At 47.5% G+C, this 27,149-nt stretch overlaps 1 protein-coding gene across 5 annotated transcripts in view; it reads left to right on the top strand.

Moving 5' to 3' along the window:
* PMFBP1 (polyamine modulated factor 1 binding protein 1) overlaps positions 1-27,149 on the top strand; it is a 1,053,891-nt gene that overhangs the window by 597,930 nt on the left and 428,812 nt on the right. For all 5 annotated transcript variants that reach the window (XM_029608277.1, XM_029608279.1, XM_029608278.1 and 2 more), the window contains one exon: positions 25,199-25,366. In XM_029608277.1, the coding sequence (XP_029464137.1) occupies positions 25,199-25,366 (168 nt within the window). The remainder of the gene's footprint in view (positions 1-25,198; positions 25,367-27,149) is intronic.

The following is a 27,149-nucleotide window of genomic DNA, read 5'->3' as shown; positions in this document are numbered from 1 at the left end:
CTGTCGTACCAGTCTCTTTGATGTGAAAAATCCAACTCTTTTCTCTCCTAGAGCCCTTATATGTTGGCTGCCTCACTGAGAAAAGACGGGGGAAATAGGGGTGCTTCCGCACTAAAGGGTTTCCCCATTTTTCCTGTTTTTGGCAGCCTCTAGCTTGGGATTCATCCATGTGTAAGGACTGCCATTCTCCTTGTCCTTGGAGAAAGCAGAGTTGCTTATCTGTAGCAGGTGTTTTCCGAGGACAGCAGGTTGTCAGTCCTCAGAATACCCTCCCTTCTCACCTGGGAGATGGTTTTTTCATGTGTCTGCTATATCATGGACTGATGGACTATGCCTGAGAGACAGGGAGGTGGCTACAGCTGCACATGCTCAGTAGAGCTCAAAGTTCTGTGCCGGGTTCCATCAGATGGTGCTACCTATGCCTGTGGACTGACATCCTGCTGACCTCAGAGAACACCTTTACAGGAAAGAAACTTTGCTTTCTTCAGCGTTTGACACTATGAATCAAGAACAGTTGTTAAATTACTTAACCGAACTTGGGATTGGTGGGAGGCTATATTCGTGGTTTGCTTCCTACTTAAGGGGAAGGATGTTTCAGAGTGGTATTTAAAAGTAGGAATCCATCCGGGAAGTATACATTCAGCTACACTTTTTCATATTTATTTATCTCCTTTGTCTCAAATTTTGGATATAATTTCTCCATTCTATAAGGTGTATGCTGATGATATCTAGTTTTTATTCCCGTTGGATGTCAATCTCAGTTCCACAATGCAAAAGTGACCGATTGTTTAATGAATGTATAAAACTGGATAACTGCAAACCGGTTAGTCTTGAATTTGAAAAAACACAGAAGCAAAGTTAATTTCTAGAACACTTGATTACTGTCTGTCTTCTGGGATACAATTTAATGGTATATTGATATTATTTATAGATAAGGTTAAGAATTTGGGATTTGAAATGGATTATTCCCTGACTGAAAAAAGTGTTAAAAGTTGGATTTTATAAACTTCATTTAATAAGACACCTTAGTTATGTTTCAATGGCTTCAGATTTTAGGACTATAGTACAGGCTTTTTTATTGACTTCAGATGATTATAGTAATGATCTTTTAATAGAACTACCTAAATCCAATTTATCAAAACAGGATCCGATCAAGCTATCCCCACATCTCCAATCTCAACAAATATCTCTTGACAATAGCACAATGGCTTATTATTCATGAACTTAAACTTAACCCTGCCAAATCGGAACTTCTCTGGCTGAGCTGCTTTGGCCATCCTCTACTGAAAAAAAGTGCAAAAAACAGAATATAAATCTAAACTAAATAAATAAATAAATAAATACTTGTTCTTCCTTCCCTTTCAGGTACTGCTCTCTATCCCAAAAAACCAGTCTGAAGCCTAGGGGTCCAATTGGACCCTAAGCTGTCAATGACCCCTCACATCAGAGCTGCACTAGGGAGAAGACAGTCTCCCTGCCATTTTCTGGCAAAGCCTTTGGGGCAGAATCAAAGTTGAATTGGCTGGCCGAGATGATGTTAACTCGTTGGATGTCTTGCCTCTTTGGCTGGTTGCATTGTTCATCACTTCTAAGAAAGGGCTCAAGAGAATAAGGCTACCCAGTGCCCTGGTAGTTTTGGCATTCCAATTTCCTCCGATCCAGGTCTCACCTCCAGAACCCAAAATTCCTGAGGAGCCCATGCAGCTGCACAGAGCTAAACTCTCCCCTAAGTAGAAGCTCTGGAGAAGGCAATTGGGCTTGTGCCTATGCTATGCTGGCCATGGACACCTGGCATCATAGTGCCCTGAGAAATCAAGAAATTCCCATGCCTAGGGTTGATTGGGGAGGGAACCTTAGGCTGGACACTCTCTCCTTCCCCCTCAATTACTGGTTCCCGTTTCTGCCTGACCCTGGCTGCCACTATACTGGGCCTCCCGCCACAGTATGCTGACTTTTCTGATGTATTTCTTAAACAGTGAGCAGAAACCTTGCCCCCACATTGCTTCTATGAATGTACATATCTTACTTTATTACAAACATCATTTCCTTTATAAAAACATTAACAATACATTTTTAATGATCACTCATACCTCATTCATTCAAACAAATACAATACAAGCAGAAATACATTAAAAAAAAATACATCAAATAGCAGCTTTATTTTAATTGAATAAATTAAACTATTCCCCTCTATCTTGTTATTACAATTTTCCTTTATTGTCCTATCATTTAAATTACTATATTTTAGGATTACTCCCTTCTTCAAAAACTCACAAAACTCAAAATGTTCCCTTTCTTTTCCCTTCTTTATAAAACACTCCCTTCAACAACTCTCAATTCACTTCATTCTTCAAAAACACTCGAGACAAGAGACTCCTGTTTCACCCAATGGTTTCCTCAGGGGATCCACTTTTCATCACTTTTGTTGTTTTCACATACAGGGAACATCCAATCTATATCTCTCATCAGTTATTTATTGCACACGTAGGGAATATTCAATACTACTTCATAATTGATCTGTCAATCTTCATTAACCTATTCTTATCGATACAAATATGACAAAATCAATTTCAATCTTAAAAAATCTTTTTTCAAACTAACATTCATTATTAAAATATTTTATTTTATTTTAATATATTTTAATTGTTTCAATGCACAATTCACCTAGTCACTTTAAATCTCATCCATCAAGTATCACCATATATCACCTCACTCACCTCCTCTTATTTTACAACCACTTCTTTGGGTAATTCACATACCCTATAGAATATTTCCCTCCCTTTTTTCAGCATTCAGCCACAGTCTTTTTGGCTGTTATATTCATTTACTCAAAGAACGCCATCATTGCTATTAAAGAATCCCAACTACATATATTTCTATCAAACTACTCAACCATTAATAGCAGTTAATGGACTTCTCCTCCATGAACTTATCCAAACCTTTTTTGAACCCAGCTACACTAACTGCACTAACCACATCCTCTGGCAACAAATTCCAGAACTTAATTGTGCCTATGCCTGGACATTGACCATTCTTGCTTACTTGCCTGCCTCTGACCCTAGCCTGGCCCTGAACCTGAGGGCTCAACCCAAGGAAAAGGGGTTATTGTATGTGAAGCTCCTATTCATTCTTTCTTCTGCATATCTCTGCCAGCTGTGGTGAGAAAATCTCACCACAGCAACAAGTGTCCATGGATCTTACAGAACCGTGCTACCTCACTTTCAGAAAGAAAGCAAAGACATTGCTATCTTGCCAGGCCTTCTCCCAGTTTGCTTGATAAACTGACCTAATTGCTACCCATGAATATACCATGGAGGGGCAACTAAAGCTACTAGATTCTGATACAGAACTGTATTTCTCGGCCACTTGTAGATTCTTGAATCATTCTGTGGTTACTTAATTATGTGCCACCGCCCTCAACATTCAGCTGAAGGTCAGTAGTGCTATTGTTCTTTGGTCTGTTTCTGTTTGACCTATGCATATGTTAAGTTATATTAGTTCGTTTCTGGTTCTGTCAAAATTTGACCTATACGCTGTGGAGTGTTATATTAAAATAATGCTGTACTGTTGGTCATGCTTGAGCTTCTACTCTGTTACTGACCTGTTAAGCTATTCTAATTTATTGTAATAGGCTTTGAGTCTGACGCAGATAAAAGCAGAATATCAAATGATGGAAATAAATAAAAACAAAAATAAATACCAAAATTGGGCCATTCAACTCTTGCAGAATTCATCCGCGAGATTGCTTCTGCATAGTAAAATAGGAGACCATGTTACCCTGCTTCCATCTCATCCTGCTATCCCAGTCCAGCCCTGACAAGTGAGTTGTTTCCCCCTACCAGTAGATGGAGGCAGACAGCACTGTATTCCAGCAAGAATACAATATTTTTTGCCTCCAGCACATGGTAGAACTGGGTTGGTGCTTGTCGTTGAATCCGATGTCAGACCCTGGGCCAAGCCACTGGTTTTGGCTAGAACTGTGAGTCCTTTGCTCTGCTTCCAGCCTCTAAGGGGTGTTTGGTTGATTTGGTCAGGGAGCAAACAAAAAAAGAGAGAAGAGCCCAGGAGAACAGAGAAGTTTTTTTTTCTCTCTTTCTCCCTCTGCTTCCTGAGCCTTCCCTGCATGTTGCCTTACTCCCACTCCCGTGGACACCCCCCTTTTGCTCCCCTAATATATATTCCTGTTGATCTATTAAAAAAATAAATAAAGGGGGAAAGAACACGTTTGGCAGCAACTTCAGGCATTACAAGCTACCTACAGGAACTACAGAGGCAAGGCGTGAGCATGGCAAGCATTACTGAACCCACGGCGGGGAGGGGGGGACAATTTGTGTACGAGTGTGGTTGAAGGAATTTTTTTGAGTCAGTTAGGGCAGGCCTAATGGAGAAGCTTGCTGATGGTTGCTGATGCTGTGATGCCTTCAGGGTCCTCCAGGTTGCGAGTGAGAGGCCCCATGTGTCTGGTGTGTACCCAGATGGGGGAAAGTCCCAGTGTTTGCTCATGTGAGGAATTGGCTCCCCCTTCTCCACCTACTTCTTTTTTGGTCTGCCGGCTCTGGAAGACCCTGATACATGATCACCTGTGTGGGCTCCAGAGCCAGCGGCCAGTTTTAATGCCTCCACATGCTCTGAACTGGAGATCAGTGAGTTGGCAGGAGCCAGCAGGGAGTTTGATTCGCCTCCTGTTTTGGTACCAGCTGTATCAGTGTGGGGGGGGGGGGGGGGGGAGTCCAGTTATTGAGGGAGCTTCTGCTTTGGCCCCAGGGTCCGAGGGGAATTTTCCCCAGAATTTTTAAATTTCTTTCATCAGGCCTTCTGTGTTTTCGCTAGTCATGCGGGGCTACGGCCAAGGTGATGGACATTATTGCACCAGATCCCTCCTCAAGTTCCTGCCAAAATGGCGCAGCCGGCTATTGAGACACTAGAACCTTCTTGGGAGGACCCTAGCATGGTGGAGGAGCCTGGGGATGCCAAGAGTTCGGCATCCCTAGAAGAGGGGGAGCTCCCTGCTGTCCCTGAGGTAGATTCCATGATTCGTCTTTTTCACAGGGACAAGATAGGGTATCTGATTGAGCAGTTGATTTCTTGTCTCTGACTGAAAGGAACAAAGCCTCAGGATATTCCAGTGTGGGACTCTATAATTAAGGGAAAGCAGAAGACCACTACTGCCTTTCCATTCCATTTGGTGGTAGTGGATATGATGTTGACTGAGTGGGAATCCCCGGAGTCAGGCCCACAAGTCATCAACCTCTTGCAACGGCTGTATCCTCTTCCTCTGGCCTCAGTACCGAAGTTTTTCCAGGTTCTAGTTGTGGATGCCCTGGTGACGGCTGTTACCAGGCATATCACTATTCCTGTGGATGGGGGTGCATCCCTAAAGGATCCATAGGACAGGAAGATGTAGCTGTCCCTTAGGAATTTATTTTGTTGGCAATGGCAGTCAAAATCTCCATTTATTTGGCAATGGTGGTCTGAGCTTTCCTTCGCTGGATCCAACAGCTGCCAGAGAGCAAGGAGGGGACCAGAATGGAGTCCACAGTGGCTTTTTTGGTGGATTCTTTGTATGATTTGTTAGGGAATGCCTCCTGATTGGTTGCCCTTTCGGTCGTGGTATGTCTGCTACTGTGGCTACGCACTTGGGCAGTTGACCATTGGTGCAAAACCTGTCTGGAGAAGTTTCCCTTTAAGTGGAAGCTTCTCTTCGGGGACGATCTGGACCACTTAGTAAAGAACCTCATAGACCCTAAACTCCAGCGCTTGCCAGAGAATAAGAGCTGCTCCTTTTATATAGCAGGCAATGATTGAGGACAATTTTGAGCCTCTGGGCACTACCAACCAGGTAGACAGTTCTTTGGGACTACTTCTACTGGGTATTTGGGTTTGAGAGGCCATGGTCAGCCCTTTCTTGGAGCCTGAAGGCAGAAGACTAATATCAGTTCCTCCGCAGAAGCTGGCAGAACCTTCTCATTAGTTTCCGCGGGTTCACTCCCTTTCAATTCCCATAGGGGTACACCTGCAGGAGTTTTAGAGGGAGTGGACCCACATAACATTTGACTGGTAGATATTGGAGATTGTCTGCTCAAGTTATGCAATGGATCTTAATTGTCCCATTCGAGACATCTTTATGGTATTGCTTCAGCCAAACAGGCTGTCTGCAAGACACTGCTAAACTGCAGCTACTTCAGGCTGTGGTACTGGTGCCTTCTTCAGAGCGGGGGTGTGGCCATTATTCCATTTATTTTGTGATGCCCAAGAAAGGAAAATTAGTTTCTTACCTGATAATTTTCGTTCCTGTAGTACCAAGGATCAGTCCAGGACACCTGGGTTGTGACTCCGCACCAGTAGATGGAGACAGACTAAAACTTGTGGGCGGAGCCATATATGCCCCTGTGCCAGTCACAGCCCCTCAGTCATACGTAATGTCAAAGTAGAAAATACCAGAAGGCAACCATAGCTAACCATACAAAAACTTGCAATGTAAACGGAAAAATTCCAATACCATAGAAACATAGAAACATAGAAATGACGGCAGAAGAAGACCAAACGGCCCATCCAGTCTGCCCAGCAAGCTTCACATTTTTTTCTCATACTTATCTGTTTCTCTTAGCTCTTTGGTTCTATTTCCCTTCCACCCCCACCATTAATGTAGAGAGCAGTGATGGAGCTGCAACCAAGTGAAATATCAAGCTTGATTAGTTATGGGTAGTAGGGGAAGTAACCGCCGCAATAAGCAAGCTACACCCATGCCCATCTGCTTTACCCAGACCGTGCCATTCAGCCCTTATTGGTTGTTTTTCTTCTCCCCTGCCGTTGAAGCAGGGAGCTATGCTGGATATGCTTGTAGTATCAGTTTTTCATCTCCCCTGCCGTTGAAGCAGAGAGCCATGCTGGATATGCGTGAAGTATCAGTTTTTCTTCTCCCCTGCCGTTGAAGCAGGATATGCATTGAAAGTGAAGTATCAGGCTTATTTGGTTTGGGGTAGTAACCGCCGTAACAAGCCAGCTACTCCCCGCTTTGTGAGTGCGAATCCTTTTTTCTTCTCCCCTGCCGTTGAAGCAGAGAGCTATGCTGGATATGCGTGAAGTATCAGTTTTTCTTCTCCCCTGCCGTTGAAGCAGAGAGCTATGCTGGATATGCGTGAAGTATCAGTTTTTCTTCTCCCCTGCCGTTGAAGCAGAGAGCCATGCTGGATATGCGTGAAGTATCAGTTTTTCTTCTCCCCTGCCGTTGAAGCAGGGAGCCATGCTGGATATGCGTGAAGTATCGGTTTTTCTTCTCCCCTGGATATGCATTGAAAGTGAAGTATCAGGCTTTTTTGGTTTGGGGTAGTAACCGCCGTAACAAGCCAGCTACTCCCCGCTTTGTGAGTGCGAATCCTTTTTTCCACATTTCCTCTTGCTGTTGTAGCTTAGAGTGATGTTGGAGTCACAGTAACCATGTGTATGTTTATTGAATAAGGGTATTGTCTCCAGGCAGTAGCCGTCATTCTGGCTAGCCACCCACTCTTTATTGACGGCCTCTTGATTTTATGGATCCACAGTGTTTATCCCACGCCCCTTTGAAGTCCTTCACAGTTCTGGTCTTCACCACTTCCTTCGGAAGGGCATTCCAGGCATCCACCACCCTCTCCGTGAAGAAATACTTCCTGACATTGGTTCTGAATCTTCCTCCCTGGAGCTTCAAATCGTGACCCTTGGTTCTGCTGATTTTTTTCCTACGGAAAAGGTTTGTCGTTGTCTTTGGATCATTAAAACCTTTCAAGTATCTGAAAGTCTGTATCATATCACCTCTGCTCCTCCTTTCCTCCAGGGTGTACATATTTAGATTCTTCAATCTCTCCTCATAAGTCATTTGATGAAGACCTTCCACCTTTTTGGTCACCCTTCTCTGGACTGCCTCCATCTTGTCTCTGTCTCTTCGGAGATACGGTCTCCAGAACTGAACACAATACTCCAGGTGAGGTCTCACCAAGGACCTGTACAAGGGGATAATCACTTCCCTTTTCTTACTCGATATTCCTCTCTCTATGCAGCCCAGCATTCTTCTGGCTTTAGCTATCGCCTTGTCACATTGTTTCGCTGACTTCAGATCATTAGACACCATCACCCCAAGGTCTCTCTCCTGCTCCGTGCACATCAGCCTTTCTCCCCCCATCGAATACAGTTCATTCGGATTTCCACTCCCCATATGCATGACTTTGCACTTCTTGGCATTGAATGTCAGCTGCCATGTCTTCGACCACTCTTCCATCTTCCTTAAATCCCGTCTCATTCTCTCCACTCCTTCCGGTGTGTCCACTCTGTTGCAGATCTTAGTGTCATCCGCAAAAAGACATACCTTACCTTCTATCCCTTCCGCAATGTCGCTCACAAAGATATTGAAAAGGACCGGTCCCAACACCGATCCCTGCGGTACACCGCTTAAAACCGCTCTTTCTTCAGAGAGAGTTCCATTTACCATCACACATTGTCTTCTGTCCGTCAACCAGTTTGCAATCCAGGCCACCACCTCGGCACTCACTCCTAAGCTTCTCATTTTATTCACCAGTCTCCTGTGCGGGACAGTGTCAAAAGCTTTGCTGAAATCCAAGTAGATGACATCGAGTGCTCTTCCTCGATCCAATTCCTTGGTTACCCAGTCAAAAAAGTCAATCAGATTTGTCTGACAGGATCTTCCAATGGTGAATCCATGCTGTCTCTGGTCCAGCAATTCTCCCGACTGTAGATAGTTCACTGTTCTCTCTTTCAACAGTGACTCCATTACTTTTCCCACCACCGAAGTGAGGCTAACCGGTCTGTAGTTACCAGCCTCTTCTCTGTTCCCACTCTTGTGAAGCGGGACCACCACCGCTCTCCTCCAATCATTCGGCACCACTCCCGTTTCTAGGGATCTATTGAATAGGTCACACAGCGGACCCGCCAGCACATCTCTGAGCTCCCTCAGTATTCTGGGATGAACTTCATCAGGCCCCATGGCTTTGTCCACTTTCAGTTTCACCAGCTCTTCCCATACATTTTCTACTGTAAATGGAGTTACATCTACTCCATTCCCCTCCAGTTTCTTGTTAACTAGTGTCGGTCCTTCTCCAGGGTCCTCTTTAGTGAACACAGAACTGAAGTATTCATTTAATATTTCTGCCATTTCTTCGTCTCTCTCCACACATTGATCCTTTCCACCTTTCAATTTCACTATACCACTTTGAACTTTTCTCTTTTCACTGATGTATCTGAAAAATGTTTTGTTACCACTCTTTACCTCTTTGGCAATACCCCTACAGGAACTAGACTCCCCAACCGGGAGAGCGACTAAACAAGGGGTCAGCGTACGGCAAACGACAATGAGCGGACTCTCCGTTACTTAAGCGTATCACTGCGGGCGGGATCCTGGACTGATCCTTGGTACTACAGGAACGAAAATTATCAGGTAAGAAACTAATTTTCCTTTCCCTGTACGTACCAGGATCAGTCCAGGACACCTGGGATGTACCAGAGCAAACCTACCGAGGGTGGGAAGCAGAGAGTCCCGCTCGGAGTACCCTCTCTCCAAAGCTCCCAGCTTCAGTAGCCTGAACATCCAACCGGTAATGGTTAAAGAAGGTATGCCACGACTTCCAGGTAACCGCCCCGTCAAACCCTTGAGGCGACACCTGAGAAGATTCCGCCCAAGACGCCGCATGAGACCGCGTCGAATGAGCCCGAAGCCCCACCGGCGGTGATTTGCCCCGCACAATGTACGCGGAGCCAATGGCCTCCTTGAGCCACCGGGCGATGGTCGTGCGGGACACCGCAGAACTTTTCTTGGGACCCGACGTCAATACAAACAGGTGATCCGTCACCCGAAAGGAATTAGTGACCTCTAGATAGCGAAGAAGAGATCTCCGCACATCCAGAATTCTCAATTCCCCTGAGTTCGGGTCCGAAGAGCTTCCAACCGTGAAAGCAGGAAGCCCGACTGATTGACTCAAATGAAAAGCCGACACGACTTTAGGCAGGAAGGAAGGAACAGTCCACAAGGAAACCCCCGAATCGGAAATGCGCAAGAAAAGCTCCCTACAGGATAGGGCCTGCAATTCCGAAACACGGCGAGCCGACGCAATCGCCACCAGGCATACGATCTTCAACGTGAGATCCTTAACCGTTGACCGCTTGAAGGGCTCAAAAGAAAGAACCCAATTGAGGTTTCAGGACGGACCGGGATGACGCAATGGGGAACGGAGGTACTTTGCTCCCCGAAGAAAACGGGAAATAACCGGAAGCAGGGCCAGGGGGGGAACCCCTGAACCGTACCTCTCAAGCAACCAAGCGCCGCCACCCGTACACGCAGGGAACTGCACGCTAACCCCTTGGTGGGACCAGCCTGGAGAAAGCTTGGATCTCGGAGATGGAGGCGGAAGAGGGACCACCCCACGCTGCAGACCCCAGGTCTCAAAAATCACCCAGACTCGGATATAAGCCAGAGACGTAGACTGCCTCCTAGATCTCAACAGCGTGGCCACCACTGCATCTGAGTAACCTTTGCTGTTCATGCCGCGAGACAGGAGTGATCCGCATCCTTCAAACAGACGGGACCCTGGCGAAGAAGCCCCGCGAACCCCTGGAGACGAAGGGGGGCGACCACCGACAACTGAATGAGATCGGCAACCACGGACGACGTGGCCACTCCGGCGCCACTAGGATCACTTTGGACGGGCACAGCACTATGCGCCGCAGGGTCTTTCTCATCACCGTAACACGTCCGTCGGCCAGGGAAGAGCCAAAGCGTCGACGCCCTCGGCCCTTCTCCTCCGGCGTCGGCTGCAGATGAGAAGGAAGGCGTCCGCCGCCAGTTCCCACTCCCCTGGATCCAGGTGATGACGACTGAGAGAATCCGCCTGGACATTGTCGACTCCGGCAATGTGAGTTGCTGCGATATTGCAGAGAAGTTGCTCCGCCCAGCCGAACAAGAGCTGCGCTTCCTCCGCTACCAGTGGACTCCGTGTCACGCCCTGACGGTTGATGTAGGCTACGGTGGTCGCGTTGTCCGACAATATCCGCACTGCCTTTCCCCGTATCAACGGCAGGAAGGACTGCAGTGCCAGGCGAGCCGCTCTGGTCTCTAGCCGATTGATGGACCACTGCGCTTGCGTCGCGGACCACTAGGCAAACCGCGCCCCAACCGGAGAGGCTGGCGTCCGTGGTCACTACCGTGCAGTTGGGAACCAACAGGGACACCCCACAAGACAGGTGTTCCGACACTAGCCACCATAGTAGGCTGTCCCTCGCCGGATCCGGAAGCGGCAGCAGAAGATGGAATTCCCCTGACACCGGCTTTCAACGGGATAGCAAGGAGGATCGTAATGGACGTAGATGAGCGAACGCCCAGGGGACCAACGCGAGCGTTGACGCCATAGACCCCAGAACCATCAGGTAGACGCAAACCAACGGTAGCCAAAGAGACAATAACCACTTAAACTGAGATAGCAGCTTGAGCACGCGCTCTCCGGACAGGGACACTCGGCCCTGTTTCGCGTCGAAGACGGCTCCCAGGTATTCCAAGGACTGGGTGGGAACAAGATGACTCTTGAAAGTTGACGACCCAGCCCAGAGACTGCAGCAGCTGGAGACCTCTGTCCACCGCCAACCGACACTGACTCTCGGACTTGGCCCGGATCAACCAGTCGTCCAGGTAAAGGCGTACCAAGAAGCCCTCTCGCTGAAGCTGAGCTGCCACCACGACCATCACCTTTGTGACTGTACGAGGAGCCGTCGCCAGTCCGAAGGGGAGCACCCGAAACTGATAATGTCTTCCCAGGATGCAGAACCTGAGAAACCTCTGAAAAGATGGCTGGATCCCCACATGGAGGAACACTTCCGTGAGATCTAGCGAGGCCAGGTAAGTGCCGGGCCGCACCGAGGCAATTACTGAACGAATTGGCTCCATTTTGAAGCGGGGGACCCGAAGGCACCTGTTCACTGCTTTCAGGTCCAAGATTGGTCCGGACGTGCCGTCTTCCTTCGGAACGATGAAGTAAAGCAAGTAACGTCTCGTGCCTTGTTGATCTGGAGGCACAGGAGAAATGGCCCCCAAGTTTTGCAACCGTCAGAGGGTCCCGAGCACGGCCGCTCTCTTCTCTGGATGCTTGCAGGGCAACCCCAGGAACTTGTCTGACGGTATTCGAGCAAAGTGTAGAGCATAGCCGTGTCTTATGACGGCGAGGACCCAGTGATCCGAGGTTACCTTGACCCATTCCTCGACAAACCACGTCAACCTCGCCCCGACGTTGTGAATTACGGTCTGGAGCAGAGGCGAGGGATGGGTCAGCATCATCTCATTGCGAGACCTTGGACCCGTCGCCCGACGGGGTTCTCCCCTGTCTACCGGAACTTTGCCACGAAAGGACAGTGACCACGGGGAGGAGCGAGCAGGATACGACCGGTATGCGGGACCCGAGGATCTCCGAGGGCGCGACTTTCTGCTTCCACGAGAACTGGGCCTACCAGACAACGAGGACCGGGACCTAGCCCTGTCCTCAGACCATTTGAAAACCCTGTTCTCCCCCAAGGAAAGCATCAAATCATCTAGTTCCTTACCGAACAAAAGCTTTCCCTTAAATGGAAACGAACCGAGGTGAGCCGTGTAGGAACCATCCGCCGCCCAGTTGCGAAGGCATAGGAGATGACGCGCAGAGACCGCCGCGACCATGGATCTAGCAGCAGTCCGAAGGAGCTCGTGGAGAGCATCCGCCCCATATGCTATCGCCGCCTCTAAGCGATCCGCCTGTGAGGCTTCCTCTTACGAGAGACCCGCATTTGCCTGGAGGACCTGAGCCCAGCGCAAACTGCTCTCCTCGCAAAGTTGGTACAAATGACGGCCCGGACTCCTAAGCCGATACCTCAAAAATCTTCTTGAGTTGTACCTCCAGCTTCCGGTTCTGAATATCCCTGAGGGCCGTGGCTCCTGTGACAGGGATCGTCGACCTCTTGGTCAGCGTCGACACCGCTGCATCCATTTTCGGGATCCTTAACAGCTCCAACGCGTCCTTCGGCAGAGGATAAAGCTTGTCCATGGCCTTTGTCACCTTGAGGCCTAACTGCGGGGTATCCCATTCCTGAAAACAGAATATCCGTCGACGAGAAATGGAAGGGAAAAACCCCCCGCGGGGCCAGTGAGCCCCCAGGAGTACCGGATCCATGTTGGCCTGCTGTCTAGCGAGCACCGGCGGGCCCAGCTCCGCCAGGATGGCTGGGATAAGCGGGGCTAGTTCCTCCCTGCGGAAGAGGCGGACCACTTCAGGATTGGCCTCCACAGCCTGCGCCCCTTCGCCTGCTCCGGGCGGGGTGGAACCGCCGCCTGGCGTCCCCTCGGTCCCCCTCGGGGACTCCTCGTGGGAATGCACCTCATCCGAGACGGAGGACTCACTATCCGTGGCCTGTGGAGCCCCCCGCGTGACTCCCCGCGGGGTTCTTCACGTCCTGGTGTCCGAGGACCCCTTGCGTTTCTTCCGCTTGGGACCCGACCTGTGGGTCCCCGAAACGGCCTCCGACCCCTGCCTACGCCTGCGGCTGCTATGTTTAGGGCCCTCGCGTAACAACAACGCAAAAAATCCGGGGAAAAACGAAAGAACCCAGAAGCCGAGGACTCCTGCCCAGAACTAACGTCTCTAGGGGCACCACCCCCGCTGGAGCGGCCCCCCCCGGCGAACCCGTCGCGGGGAAAGCGGAGGAGGGAAGGCGCCATTTTCTGCCGGCACCCGCGTGATTTCGCGGGCCGAATTTAAAATGGCCGCCACTCCCGCGCTAGCCGGAAAGAGCTCCTCTGGCCCCCCCGACGCTGCTGCTACACGCGGCGGCGAGCGGATCGCCCGGGAACGGCTCCCCCCACGCGGCCCGGACGGCCCTTCCCCGCCCGGGAGACATGAAGCACAAAAACTGTCCCTAGGGAGGCGCGCGCGCGCCGAGCCGCCTGCTCGGCAGACCGACCCGTGCGGCATGAGGCGCGAACGCGGCGAAAAACGCCCCGAAAGAACTTAATTAAATTTAAAAATTCGCCCCCACGGCAAGCGGCCCCCCCCCCCCCCCCCCCGTGAAGAGAGGACGGAGCCGTGACGAAAAGGAGAGCCGACAAGCAGAGAAAAGTAAAACCCTTTTTTTTTTTTTGTAAGTACTCACTGTTGTCCACGGTCCTGGAGCCCTGTGCCAATGGGGGTGAGTGAACCGGGCTCCCCGGTGTCACCCCCTACGCTGCCACTTGAAAACAGCCGGGCCCTCAGCCCTGGCAGCGGCCTCAACCAGGGGAGGGTAGTCCCCTCAGGACCTCTCAACTCCCCTGGGAGGCAGGGCACCCGGGAAACGAATAAAAACAAAACCCAATTTAGTACAAAACAATTAAACCTAACAAAACTAGCTCAAAATCAAACCTGACAAACTACCAAGAATCAGGTCAGGCAGGGCTGTGACTGGACCTGCACCATCTACTGGAGACAGAGTAAGACTGAGGGGCTGTGACTGGCACAGGGGCATATATGGCTCCGCCCACAAGTTTTAGTCTGTCTCCATCTACTGGTGCGGAGTCACAACCCAAGTGTCCTGGACTGATCCTGGTACGTACAGGGAAAGACTATTCATTTCTTCCCATCTTAGATCTCGAGAGCATGAACTGCAGTATGCAGGTTCCACATTTTTGCATGCAAACTCTGCGGTCTGTTCTCATTGTGGTTCGTCAGGGTGAGTTCCTTTGCTCTCTGGATCTGACGGAAGTCTACCTTCACATCCCTAGTCACGATCGGGATCAGAGATACCTGCATTTTGTGTGCAGCAGGAATGTTTCCAGTTCTGTGCATTACCTTTCGGTCTAGTGACCGTACCACAAGTGTTTACCCAGGCAATAGTCATGGTAGCACTAGCTTTCCAACGCGACGGTATCACGGTACACCCATATCTTGATAATTGGTTAATCTACGCACTGTCTCACAAGGAGGTGGTGTGCATGACTCGTCGAGTGGTACAACTTTTTTTTTTTTTTTTTTATATACTGACATTCGATCTGAGATATCACATTGGTTTACATTCAGGTACTGTAGGTATTTCCCTATCCCCAGAGGGCTTACAATCTAAGTTTGTACCTGAGGCAATGGAGGGTAAAGTGACTTGCCCAAGGTCACTCGAACCCTGGTCTCCTGGTTTGTAGCCCACTGCTCTAACCACTTGGGCTGGATTATTAATTTTGTCAAGAGTACTCTTCAGCCCCACAGTCTCTGGTGTGCCTGGGAGTGCAATTTGATACACAGGAGGGATAGGTGTTCCTCATGGCCAAGAAAGTACACAAGATACTCTGTCAGTTTCAAAGCTTCCTAGAGATTCCAGTCCTCTTGGCATGGGACTATTTCCAAGTGCTTGAGTTGATGGCTGTGATCCTGGACTTGGTACCATGGGCCAGAGCCCACATGTGCCCTTTACAAGCATTGCTCCTGAAGAGATGGTCAGAGTTTCAGGACTATGGAGTGTAGCTTCCTCTGAGTCACTTGGCATGCGAGTCACTCCTCTGGTGGATGGATCCTTCACATTTGTTGAAGGGAATCAGCCTGACCACACTGTCCTGGATTTTGCTAATGACGGATGCGAGCCTCTCTGGTTGGGGGGCTCAATGTCAGGATTCAGTGGCTCAGGGTAGCTGGTCTTAGACGGAGGCTTACTGGTCCATCAATCGACTGGAGACCAGGGCAACTTGGCTGGCCTTTCTCCACTTCCTCCCACTAATTCAAGGGAGGGCTGTTAGGGTCCTCTTGCACATGCCACCACAGAGTCATATGTAAATCAGCAGGGGCTAACAAGAAGCCAAGGAGTTTCAGTAGAGATGTTGCTTCTCTATCTGTTCGTGGAGAGGAACCTACGGTTACTCTCGGCAGTGCACATCGCTGGTCAGGGCATTGTACAGACCAACTTCCTCAGCAGAAACCTGTTAGATCCAAGAGAATGGGAGTTAAGCCTGGATGTTTTTCTCGGAATTTGTCGTCCGTAGGATCATCCACAAGTGGATTTGATGGCGACACAATGGAGTGCAAAGGTAAGCCATTTCTTCAGCCGGCAATAAGAGCAGAGATCGAAGGGTGTTGATGTCCTAGTACATACCTGGCTAGCAGAAGAACTCCTATATGTCTTTCCCCATAGGCACTCATAGGCAGGCCTCTACGGAGAGTGGAACTGGAAAGCAACCAGGTTATTCTGATTGCTCCGGACTGGTCTTGTAGACCATAGTATGCTGGCCTCATTCTACTGCAAGTGGACCAGCCCTTTCATCTTCTGAAGGTACGGGATCTTCTGGCTCAGGGGCCCGTGGTCATGGAGCGTCCGGTTCAATTCTGTCTTATGGCTTGGCTTTTGAGCAGAGATGGCTCCACAAGAAGGGGTATTTGAGCAGAGATGGCTCCACAAGAAGGGGTATTCTTTGGCGATGATTTCTACACTGTTAAAGTCTTGGAAATGGTCCTCTTCTTTGGCTTATTTTGGCATCTGGTGGCTATTTGAGCAATTTTGTGGGTCCAGGTCAGCGTCGTCCTGGCGGGCCGATATTTCCAATGTTTTGGGGGAGGGGGGTGTCTATAGCAGCTTATTTGGATGTGTTCCGCCTCTTAAGGTGAGTTAAGAGATTGCAACCCCCTTTTTGATCCATTGTTCCCCCCCCCCCCTTGGGATCTTAATTTGGTACTGAATGACTGAGGCTCCCTTTGAGCCTTTGAAACAGACTTCACTGAAGGATCTGTCACTGAAAATGGCATTTCTTGTTGCTGTTTGTTCCTCACTGTATGTCTCAGAGCTGCAGGCCTTGTCTTGCCGGGATCTCTTTTTGATGATCTCATCAAATGCAGTGTCTTTTAGACCTATGCTGTTATTTCTCCCTAAAGTGAATTCCGTTTTTCATATCATTCAGATGATTTCCTTCCCGGTGTTTTCCCGAGAGGAGTGTGGGTCAGAGTTTCGGTCCCTCAGGTGCTTGGATGTGTGGAGGCTTATTCTGTGGTATTTGAAGGCCACAAACATCTTACACAAGTCAGACAAATTGTTTGTCCTGTTTGGCGGTCCGCGAAAGGAGAAGTGGCCTCTAAGATACCTTGGCTCACTGGATAAAAAGAGAATATTGACTCAGCTTATTTGCTCACTGGTATGAAGCTCCTGGTGGAATGTGTATGTGCACATTCCACCAGGGCGCAGACTGCATCCTGGGCAGAGGTGCATGTGCTTACACTGGCTGAAATTTTCAGGGCAGCCACATGGTTATCCCTGAATTCTTTTATGATGCATTATTGGCTGGATGTGCTATCGTGGGAGGAAACAGCTTATGGGACGAGGGTTCTTCAGGCAGTCTAGGACTGACCCTGGAAGCATGGCTGCGTATTTTCAAACTATTTTGGTTCGGGTTCCGGTAAAGGTAGTTTGGGCAATTTCCTTTTGTTTTCTGGTGGTCTTCAGTTATTCCCTTTCCTTTGTCATAGGTTGCAGGGAAACAACTTCTCAGGTTTTTCTGGTTGATACTTGGTTTTTCTTTTATTTAGGGGGGGTCTGACTTAAAGCTTTGTCAGAAGGATACTGGATTTCTGCTGCTAGCAACATCTCCTAAGTAGTGGCTGTGAAGTCACAGAGGAAAACAGTGTTGTCTGCTTCCATCTGCTAGTAGAGGGAAATAATCCACTTGTTAGGGCTAGACTGGTGTAGCAGGACTAATGAAAAGGAAATTAACAGGTAAGGAAATTTCTCCTTTTGCATAAGTTATATTGGCTACCAATCGATCAGGGAATTAAATTTAAAATTATTTTATTAGTTTAATGCTAAAGAATGGTGGTCCATCTTATCTGTCTGTGTTACTCAAATATGAACCTAAACATTCACTATGCTCTGGAACTGACTGTTTATTGCCTCTGCCTTCAGTAAAAGATATCATTAGGCTAAAAACCCTAAGCAGGCATTTTCTTATATTGCCCCCTTGTTATGGAATATTTATTTATTTTATTTATTTATTTAAAATATTTTCTATACCATCGTTAATTAGTATACCATCACAATGGTTTACACTGAGGCACATATATACATTTATGAAAGATGTATAATTTAATACTATCTCTAGGAGGTGCCATTTGAAGTCCGGTAACATAGTTTCGTAATAAAGACTAATTTGCAAAAGTTAAAGAACTCTTCCACAGTCTCTTTAAATGATTTTTTTGTATGCAGTTAAAGGCCCACCTTTTTTATTGAAGCATTTGGTCCTAATTAATGTTATATATGTTTAAAGTGTATTTAAAGAGGTCTATATTCGGATACAGTCCACATAGCAAAGTTAGCCGGATATACTTATCCAGCTAACTCTGGAGGCATATTCAACAGGGCAGCCACTCTGTTGAATATAACTGGCTATCTTACCCCTAGATTCATCAAAATGCTATAATATCGCATGAATAATGCGATATTATAGCATTACCCAATGCCCTACTAAAATGGGAAAGTGCCCTCTCCGCCATCAACAGCCTTCTCAATCAACTCAATCTAGCGCTAAACACTAATAAAACTGAACTAATGATCATCGCCCCCCAACACCTCAATCCCTTACCCACCCCTGTCAGCACTCTCCACCCCCTCCCGGACTTCGCACAATATGTAAGAGATCTTGGTGTAATTCTTGACACCCAATTCAACCTGCAAAAATTCATCACCACCACCCTTAAAGAATGCTACTTCAAACTACACACACTCAAAAAACTAAAACCACTCCTGCATCCCAGCGACTTCAGAACTGTGCTTCAGGCACTCATCCTATCCAAAATAGATTAAGCAAATGCCATCCTACTAGGCCTTCCCAAAAATGCCACAACCCTCCTACAGCTCCTTCTAAATGCAGCTGCGCGCATACTAACAGGCACACGCAGAAACGAACACATCACGCCCGTCCTCAAACAACTACATTGGCTCCCCATATCCTCAAGAATCATTTTTAAGGCTCTAACTCTCATACATAAAGCCATCCACAACCCAAACATGCATTGGTTCTCTGACACCCTCCACCTTCGCACGACCTCAAGACCAACCAGATCACCATACCTTGCCACAATACCCACTCCTACACCCAAACTATCCCACCTCGCTTCCACTAAACAACGCTCCATCTCCTTAGCTGGTCCCAAGCTATGGAACTCAATGCCCACCAGTCTACGCCTCGAGATCTGTCCAAAGAAATTCAGACAGAAACTCTTCACGCACGCCTACTCTTAATCCACCCTCCCAGTCCCATTCCCCCCTTACCCCTCCTCTAATCCACTCTACCACCCTCCCAGTTTCATTCCTCCCCCTCTACCCCCCCCACCCTCCACCCCTTCCTCACCCCCCCTTACCACCTCCCCTTCCTCACCCCCCCTACCTCCCCTCTCTCTCTATCATAGCCCCCCTTTTTCCCCTTCTCATCACCTTGTATATAGAATGTACATAATAAAATGTATATAGAATGTACATAATTTCTGCTTCTTGTAAATAAACCACCCTCATTCCCTCCTCTGTTCCCTGTATACCCATAAAGTTCCAAGTTACTTCCCTGCCCCTTCCCTTCCCTCCCACCCCAGTTATAATATCAGTTACAATGTAAAGCCCTGTTGGCTGAATTTGCTGTTGTCTGGAAACCGAAGTGATGTCTCGTTCGAATGTCGGTATAGAAAAATGTTAAATAAAATAAATAAATAAATAAATAAATAATGCCCGCAGTAAGAAAAAGGGGTGTGTTTATGGTAATTTTACAATTTCTGCACCACACGCTCGTGAAGTAGAGTGAGAGAGAGAGAGAGAGAGACTCTTTATAAGGTCTTCACAGTAGTCAACTATTTATATCACTATAGGAGGGCCAGCTAATGGCTCAAGGTGAGGTGGTGGTTTATGGGCCAGTTTTACATGCAGAACGAGACATACGAACAGCACAGTACACTTTGGTGAAGATTTGACGTCATTTGGAGTGAGGAAAGTCTCACAAAGTTGAGATTTCTACTATGCTCTCTTGCCCTAGCTTGAGTACTTCGCTCTGCATGTAAACTGGCCCCTAAACCACCACCAACACCTCACCTTGAGCCATTAGCTCGTCCTCCTATAGTGATATAAATAGTTGAATACTGTGAAGGCCTCCCCACTCTCCTCTTCCCCCCCCCCCCCCCCCCCCAAGCCCAGAAATGGGCAAAATGCAATTTGCAATATCTATCACAAATTGCATTACGGCCTTTTCGGGCATATCGCACAGCTTAAAACCAAGAAAAAAGGTGAGATATTTTCAGCATTAAGAACAAGCGATACTATGTGTTATGCTATCGCACAGTGTGATATTGCCCCTCATTTTCATTAATTGTTGGTGTTTGAGGTAGTTGTGGGTGAATCCTTGGGCCGGTGGCAGATGACCACGCCCCCGGGGGAAGATCTCGAGAGGGACCACGGGTCAGGCTCAGAGTATGGAGACAGACACACACTAGTTCTTTTATTAAACAGTATATGGAACCACCAAAGGTGGCAGTAGTGAGCTGGAAGTGCCCGGCTGGGCTGTAGTCCCTCAGATACTGGAACAGCAATCCTGGATAACCGAGCTGTAGAGAAACTGAATATAGTGAGTAGGCAGGGTATGCATCTACTCAAGACCAAACATAAACTCTTTTCCACCATCTCATTTACAGTCCCCATCACTCTCATTCATATCTCCTCCCTCCTTCCCTATTTTTTTTCCCTTTTTCCCCATTTTTTCTTCCATTCACCTTATTTTTACTATTGTACCTTTCCTCTCTTTCCCCTCCGGTCCCATAACAATAGAAAGTCCCACGGCAACAATTTTTATTCTATTGTTATTTACTTTAGTAGATATTTTATTTATTTCTAGCTGGAATTTGTTCCAGCTATTAATTAATTTTATGTATTTTAATTTTTATTTATTTTTATCGTTTCTTTATAATTTTTATTTCTATTTTTATTTTTATCTTTTCCAATGTAAACCACTTTGACAAAACCAATTTTATAAAGTGGTATATAAATACTTCTAAATAAATAAATAAATAAATAAATAAATGCAGAGTTCAGGAACAGAACCTTGATGGTAACACTCACACAATAGTCTCTTAGAAGCAGCCCAGGAGCTGGAAACAAGTAGGCCTTCGAGGAGCGAGTACCTGGTTCCAGAGAATGCTCTGAGAGAGAGATGGTAACTCACTGGTGTAGTAGGCAGCGATGATTTCCTGGCAGAAGTGGTATACAGTAGCAAGTCCGGGAACGTGGGCCCTCGAGAAGCGAGTACCGGTTCCAGACTGCGATCTGAAAAGCAAAAGAGAAAGTGAGGCCCCCGAGGAGCGGGTACCCCTAGTAAGTCCGAGGAGGCAGAGTAGCAAGGAAACCCTTTTATCCAATCCTTTCCTAACTCGATTAGTTAGCGAATTCAGAGACCTTAAATATCCTGTGAGGATGACGTCACCTCAAGGGGACGCCCCTGAGGTTCGCGCCACTGCTGGTACTTGAGTCGGAGCCGCGTGCGTGCCCTTAGGCTTCTGGGAAACATGGCGGAGTGCAGCGACCAGCCGGTCCGGGGATGCCGGAGGGGAATGGCAAGATGATGCCGCGGCAGCCAAACTTCCAACAGGCAAAGAGGGAGTCGCCAAAGAGGTAAGGTGGGCGTAGTGGAGACAGGCAGCGACGGTCGTAACAGTACCCCCCTTCAAAGAGCAATTTCCTCTTCGGGTACCAGGCTTTGGTTTTGAAGGATGCGCGAGGTGGAATTGATGAAGCATTTCTTTGTCCAGTATATTTGTCTGAGGCTCCCAAGAGTTTTCTTCGGGGCCGAAACCTTTCCACTTTAGAAGGTATTCAAAAGTATTGCCTCTTTTACGAACATCCAGGACTTCTTCGACTTTGAATTCTAAGTCGTCTTCTGCATTGATGACAGGTGGATCTTGAGGTTTGGAAGAAAATTCGCTGAGTATGAGAGTTTTCAGGAGTGAAATGTGGAAAGCGTTATGAATGTTGAGCTTCAGTGGAAGTGGCGGTGTTGGGGAACGTCCATAGCCCACTTCAAATGATGACACAGTATTGGATCTTTCAGCTTGATGAGGGGACTCCCCAAGTCTGCCACTAGATATCTGAGAATTAAGTTGCCTTCCTCCCTTGAGTCCACCAGGGCAAGAGTCTGGTCCGTGACCGGTCCGTAAGTCAAAGAGACTGGAAGAGAAAGCGGAGAAAAGGGCACAGTATGGCCTAAGAGCAGTCCTCCTGCAGGACTTAAGCCAGTCCGTTTTCTGGACGAATGGAGCATGTAGAGACATTATAGCTGGGCTGACCACAGTACATGCAAAGGCCGCGTCTTTTCCGAAGTCTTCTTTGGAAGTTAAATGTCCATGACCAAGTTGCATCGGTTCATCTTTATCAGCAGCAAGAATTACTGGAACCATCCGAGGTGCAGATATAGCACTAGCCTGTTTCAACCCAGGTAACACCTTAGGCCGGAGTTCCTTCACCGTGTCCCGGAGCCGGTGATCAATCTGAGTGGCCAAGGCTACTAATTCGTCCAGCGAGTCAGTGTTTCACAAACAGCCAGCTCGTCTTTTAAACGGGTATCCAGGCCTCTGCAAAAGAGTGTCTTGAGACAGCGGAGTTCTGCCGCAAGAGTTTTGAACTTGATGGCAAATTCAGCCAATGATCTGTTGCTTGCTTCAATTCCACCAAAGCAGAACCGGCTACAGCAGTTCGAGCAGGGTCATTGAAAATGGATTTAAACAAGTCCATAAATCCTTCTATGTCCTGCAAAATGGGGTCCTTGTGCTCCCACAAGGTAGATGCCCAAGACAAGGCCCTACCATGCGGGTATGAAAGGATGTAGGTAGTCTTGGAAAGAGCCGTAGAAAATAAAGATGGCTGTAAGGCAAAATGCATGCAGCACTGGTTTAAGAAGCCCCGGGTCTTCTGGATTTCACCGGAAAAGCGGATTGGAGCCGCCAGTGGTACAGCATTCTTTAAAGTTACCTCCTGTAACTGACCTTCGTGGTTGAAAGTTGTGCCTTGAACCTTCTGTGTGTGTAGCTGATGAAACGCTGAAGTAAGTTTCCCTAAGGCGTCTTGCTGCTCCACAATGTGCTGGGCCAGGCCCAGTATGACCTGCAAGGCATTAAGTTGTGCCGGATCCATGGAGTTAGCAATCTGTTGGTGTTTGAGGTAGTTGTGGGTGGATCCTTGGGCCGGTGGCAGATGACCACGCCCCTGGGGGAAGATCCCGAGAGGGACCACTGGTCAGGCTCAGAGTATGGAGACACACACTAGTTCCTTTATTAAACAGTATATGGAACCACCAGAGGTGGCGCTAGTGAGGTGGAATGAAGTAGGCCCTCGAGGAGCGAGTACCTGGTTCCAGGGAACACTGAGAGAGAGATGGTAACTCACTGGTGTAGTAGGCAGTGATGACTTCCTGGCAGAAGTGGTATTCAGTAGCAAGTCCGGGAACGTGGGCCCTTGAGGAGCGAGTACCGGTTCCAGACTGCGATCTGAAAAGTAAAAGAGAAAGCAAGGCCCCCGAGGAGCGGGTACCCCTGGTAAGTCTGAGGAGGCAGAGTAGCAAGGAAACCCTTTCTATCCAATGCTTTGCTAACTCGATTAGTTAGCGAATTCAGAGACCTTAAATATCCGGTGAGGATGACGTCACCTCAGGGGGACGCCCCTGAGGTTCGCGCCACTGCTGGTACTTGAGTCGGGGCCGCACACGCACCCTTAGGCTTCTGGGAAACATGGCGGAGTGCAGCGTCCAGCCGGTCGGGGGCGCCGGAGGGGAACGGCAAGATGGCGCCGCGTCAGCCAAACTTCCAACAGGCAAAGAGGGAGTCGCCAAAGAGGTAAGATGGGCATAGTGGAGATGTCAGGCAGCGACGGTCGCAACATTAATCCTGCCCAAACTCCTCCCCAATCTCGCCCCTTCAAAAAATTTGCATTCGCATCATGCGGTAAAATAAATATCGCATGCGTTATGTCGTTATCACATACGTTAACACCATTTATTTATTTATTTGTTTTTATATACCGACATTCACCCAAGGGTATCACATCGGTTTACATGATATCTAGTGAGATAGTGTGATAACAGGTCATACTATCTTTACATTGAGACATTGTAAAATTACAGCGAAGTAAGGTTTTGTAACGTATAAAATTATAACATTGTAAAATAAAAGCAATTTGTTATCTTAACAATATAACAGCTAGCGTTTCTTTGACTATTGCGGGTTCTCCTTGTGGGTTATGTGCGGGATTAAAGTTCTGTTTGGGGATGACACGGGGTTAACTGCTAGCTGGGTAGGCTTTTTGGAATATCCATGTTTTTAGTGATTTCTTTTCCGTTCTGAGATTTGACCCTCTTAATTAATTAGCTGGCTAACTATAGCCGGCTAACGTTAAGACAGCTCTTTGACTTCACCAAACTTAGGGCCTCATTTTCTAAAGTATCGCAGGCCTGCGATACTTTAGGTAATGGGGGGCGGGGGGCAGGCCTGTGCTAGCCTGCAGCGATCGCACAGTCACGGTGCGATTGCTGTCGGTTTCGCACCCAGTAGCTCCACTTTAGAAGGTGTAGCTATTGGGCGTGAACTCGGACGCGAAAAGGGCCTTACCTTTTCGTCGTCCATGGCGTCTTCATGGAATCGGTCCCGGTGACACCCCGACTCCTCCTCTTCCGGGGCTGACTCCACCCCCATTTTGGTATCACACGCGATAAGGGAATTTTCGCGTGCGAAACGTCCCTTATCGCGTGCGAGTCACTTTGAAAATAAGGCCCTTAGTCAGCTAAGTCACCTAGCTAACTCTAAATATTGGCGTTAGCCGGTTAACTTAGCCATCTAACTCAGCTCCTCTCAGTTATGTCCCTGGACTGCCCCTAACTTATTAGCCAGCTAGAATTTAGCTGGATAAATGCTGAATATAGCCAGATAAGCCATTTAGATGGATAGCTATTACATTATCTATTTAAATGGCTTTTGAATATGGACCTCAGCATGTTTTTATTAAGTTGTGTATTTGTGTTCTTAAACTATTTGTTATTATATGCCCTGCTTAGAACAACAGATTTGTGATTTACAAAATATTAATAGATAATTATATATGTTATGTGAGTCTCTTTCTTAGGGGTTGTAACTCTTAAGGAAATCAGGATTCTGTAATGACATTTTTTATCCTCTGTGACTCACAGCTTCTTGAAAAGAAAGCTCTAGAAGGGCACCAGAGGGCAGAGCTTGCAGAGGTAAAGGAACAGCTGTCCCAGTGCACAGAGAAACTTTTGGAGTTAAGTACAAGCAGGCAAAAAATGGAGCAAGAGATGAGCATGGTAAAGGAAAAACACAAAACAGCAAAGCAAGAGGTATGAACAGCCAAATCACTTCTCTCACCTTTCCTTCTGAAGTCATGAAATGCAGATCCATCAGACAGTTATAGTGTCAGTTTTGTCTCAGTACTTCTAGCCATTCTGTGAATTGGTCAATCAGGAAAGTCCCAAAAGAACATGTCCCTATTACTGAATCTGTAGCTTGCTGTAAGATGTCTCTGTCTCTTGAGTGTTCTCTATTATAGTGTTAAGGGGACCTGAATATATCATTATTATAGTATTAAGAAGTCATCCTCTGTGAGTAATTTTTCTGTGCTTGTCCTATCTTGTGGAATAGAGGTTTGAGATTTGTCTGCACTTCAGGAAGCTTTATAAAGTATGGTTATTCACTGAAGCCTTTAGCTGATATTGATGATACTTACAGTGCTGTACCATCTCTGGCTTACTGAAGAATGGTTGACTGGTTTATTGTTTGTCATGTTTATATTTGTTGTTTGCCTATTGTATTTCATTTTAGTATGTGTATTGTTTTAAACTTGTTGTAAATCATCTAGGGCTTTAATCTGAATAGGTGACTGAGAAATTTAAGTATATCTTCTTATTGTCCATGCCAGAGCAGTCCAAATGAGTGGATTATGTCGCCTTGCAAACAGATGGAAACAGAAAAAGAAGCTCACTGCTGGCTTCATTCCCTTGTATAGGGGTCTGGTTCAACATACAGCTCTTCAGTATTTTTTTGTCTCTAGCAGACCAAGTCTTGGGGTGTTTCGGGTGATGGTCCTGTTGGAACTGCTTCTCTCTTCCCATCCTTGGAAACCATCTCTATTGGAGTCTGAGTTCCCTCACTAATGAGTCAAGCACTAGATGGTTCCCAGTCACCTTGTTCTCTTGCTGGGTCTGGCAGCAGTAGCTACACACACACCCTCTATTCTTGGAGAGGAATGTGGAGTAGCAATGTTTGAGAGAGTAGGTGGGAGAAAAGGCTTACAACACAGCTTCTTTCCTACTTTCCTATGCTGTGCCAGATTTGAACTCTATCAGGGAGATTGAAGTGATCACCCTTCCCTCTCTCTCATTCCTCATGCTTCTGGTAGAGGAGGCGCAATGCTGCATGTAAGTCACGGCAGCTCACTATATCAGCTGGTGCATTCTACTGACTTATTTATTTATTTGTTTATTCATTTTTATATACCGACATTAGATCAGTGATGTCACATCGGTTTACAGGGAACGGAAATGAAATAAGCAGGGGGTTCTTATTTCTTACAATGAAACATGGTAACACATAAAACAATCATGTAACATGGGTAACTTAGAAACGAGGAAAATATGTGGAACGTGGGTCTAACAAGGGTTGCTTGGACAGGTATAATGCTATAGGGACGGTGGGGCTTTAAAAACATTATGGGGTGATGTATGAACACCGGAGGATGGCATGGGAGAGGGAAAATGAAATGTAATAAGGGGGGCCTAAAACCGGGGAGGTGGTGGGGTTGGCACTAGGGGGGGGGTGGAAGGGGGGGTGTCGGGTCATTGGGGGGAAGGCTTGTCGGAAGAGCCAGGTTTTTAAGTGTTTTTTGAAGATTTGAATAGAGGGTTCAGTTCTCAGTTGTGCTGGAAGGCTGTTCCAAAGTGACTGTCCGGCTACAGACAGTGCGCGTTCTCTCGTTGTGGTTAGATGTGCTTCTTTTGGGGTGGGGATGGGGAGAAGACCAGTGTTGGTGGAGTGGAGGTTTCGTTCTGGTGTGTAGAAGCATATGCGCGTGCTTAGCCAGTCCAATTTGTTGTTGTGGAGTGTCTTTATGGATGAGTGTTAGGG

This window comes from Rhinatrema bivittatum, chromosome 7 (genome assembly GCF_901001135.1).
Source record: "Rhinatrema bivittatum chromosome 7, aRhiBiv1.1, whole genome shotgun sequence".
Classification (NCBI taxonomy): Eukaryota; Metazoa; Chordata; class Amphibia; order Gymnophiona; family Rhinatrematidae; genus Rhinatrema; species Rhinatrema bivittatum.
Note: the sequence above shows the minus strand (reverse complement) of the source record. Positions and strands in the feature narration are given on the sequence as shown.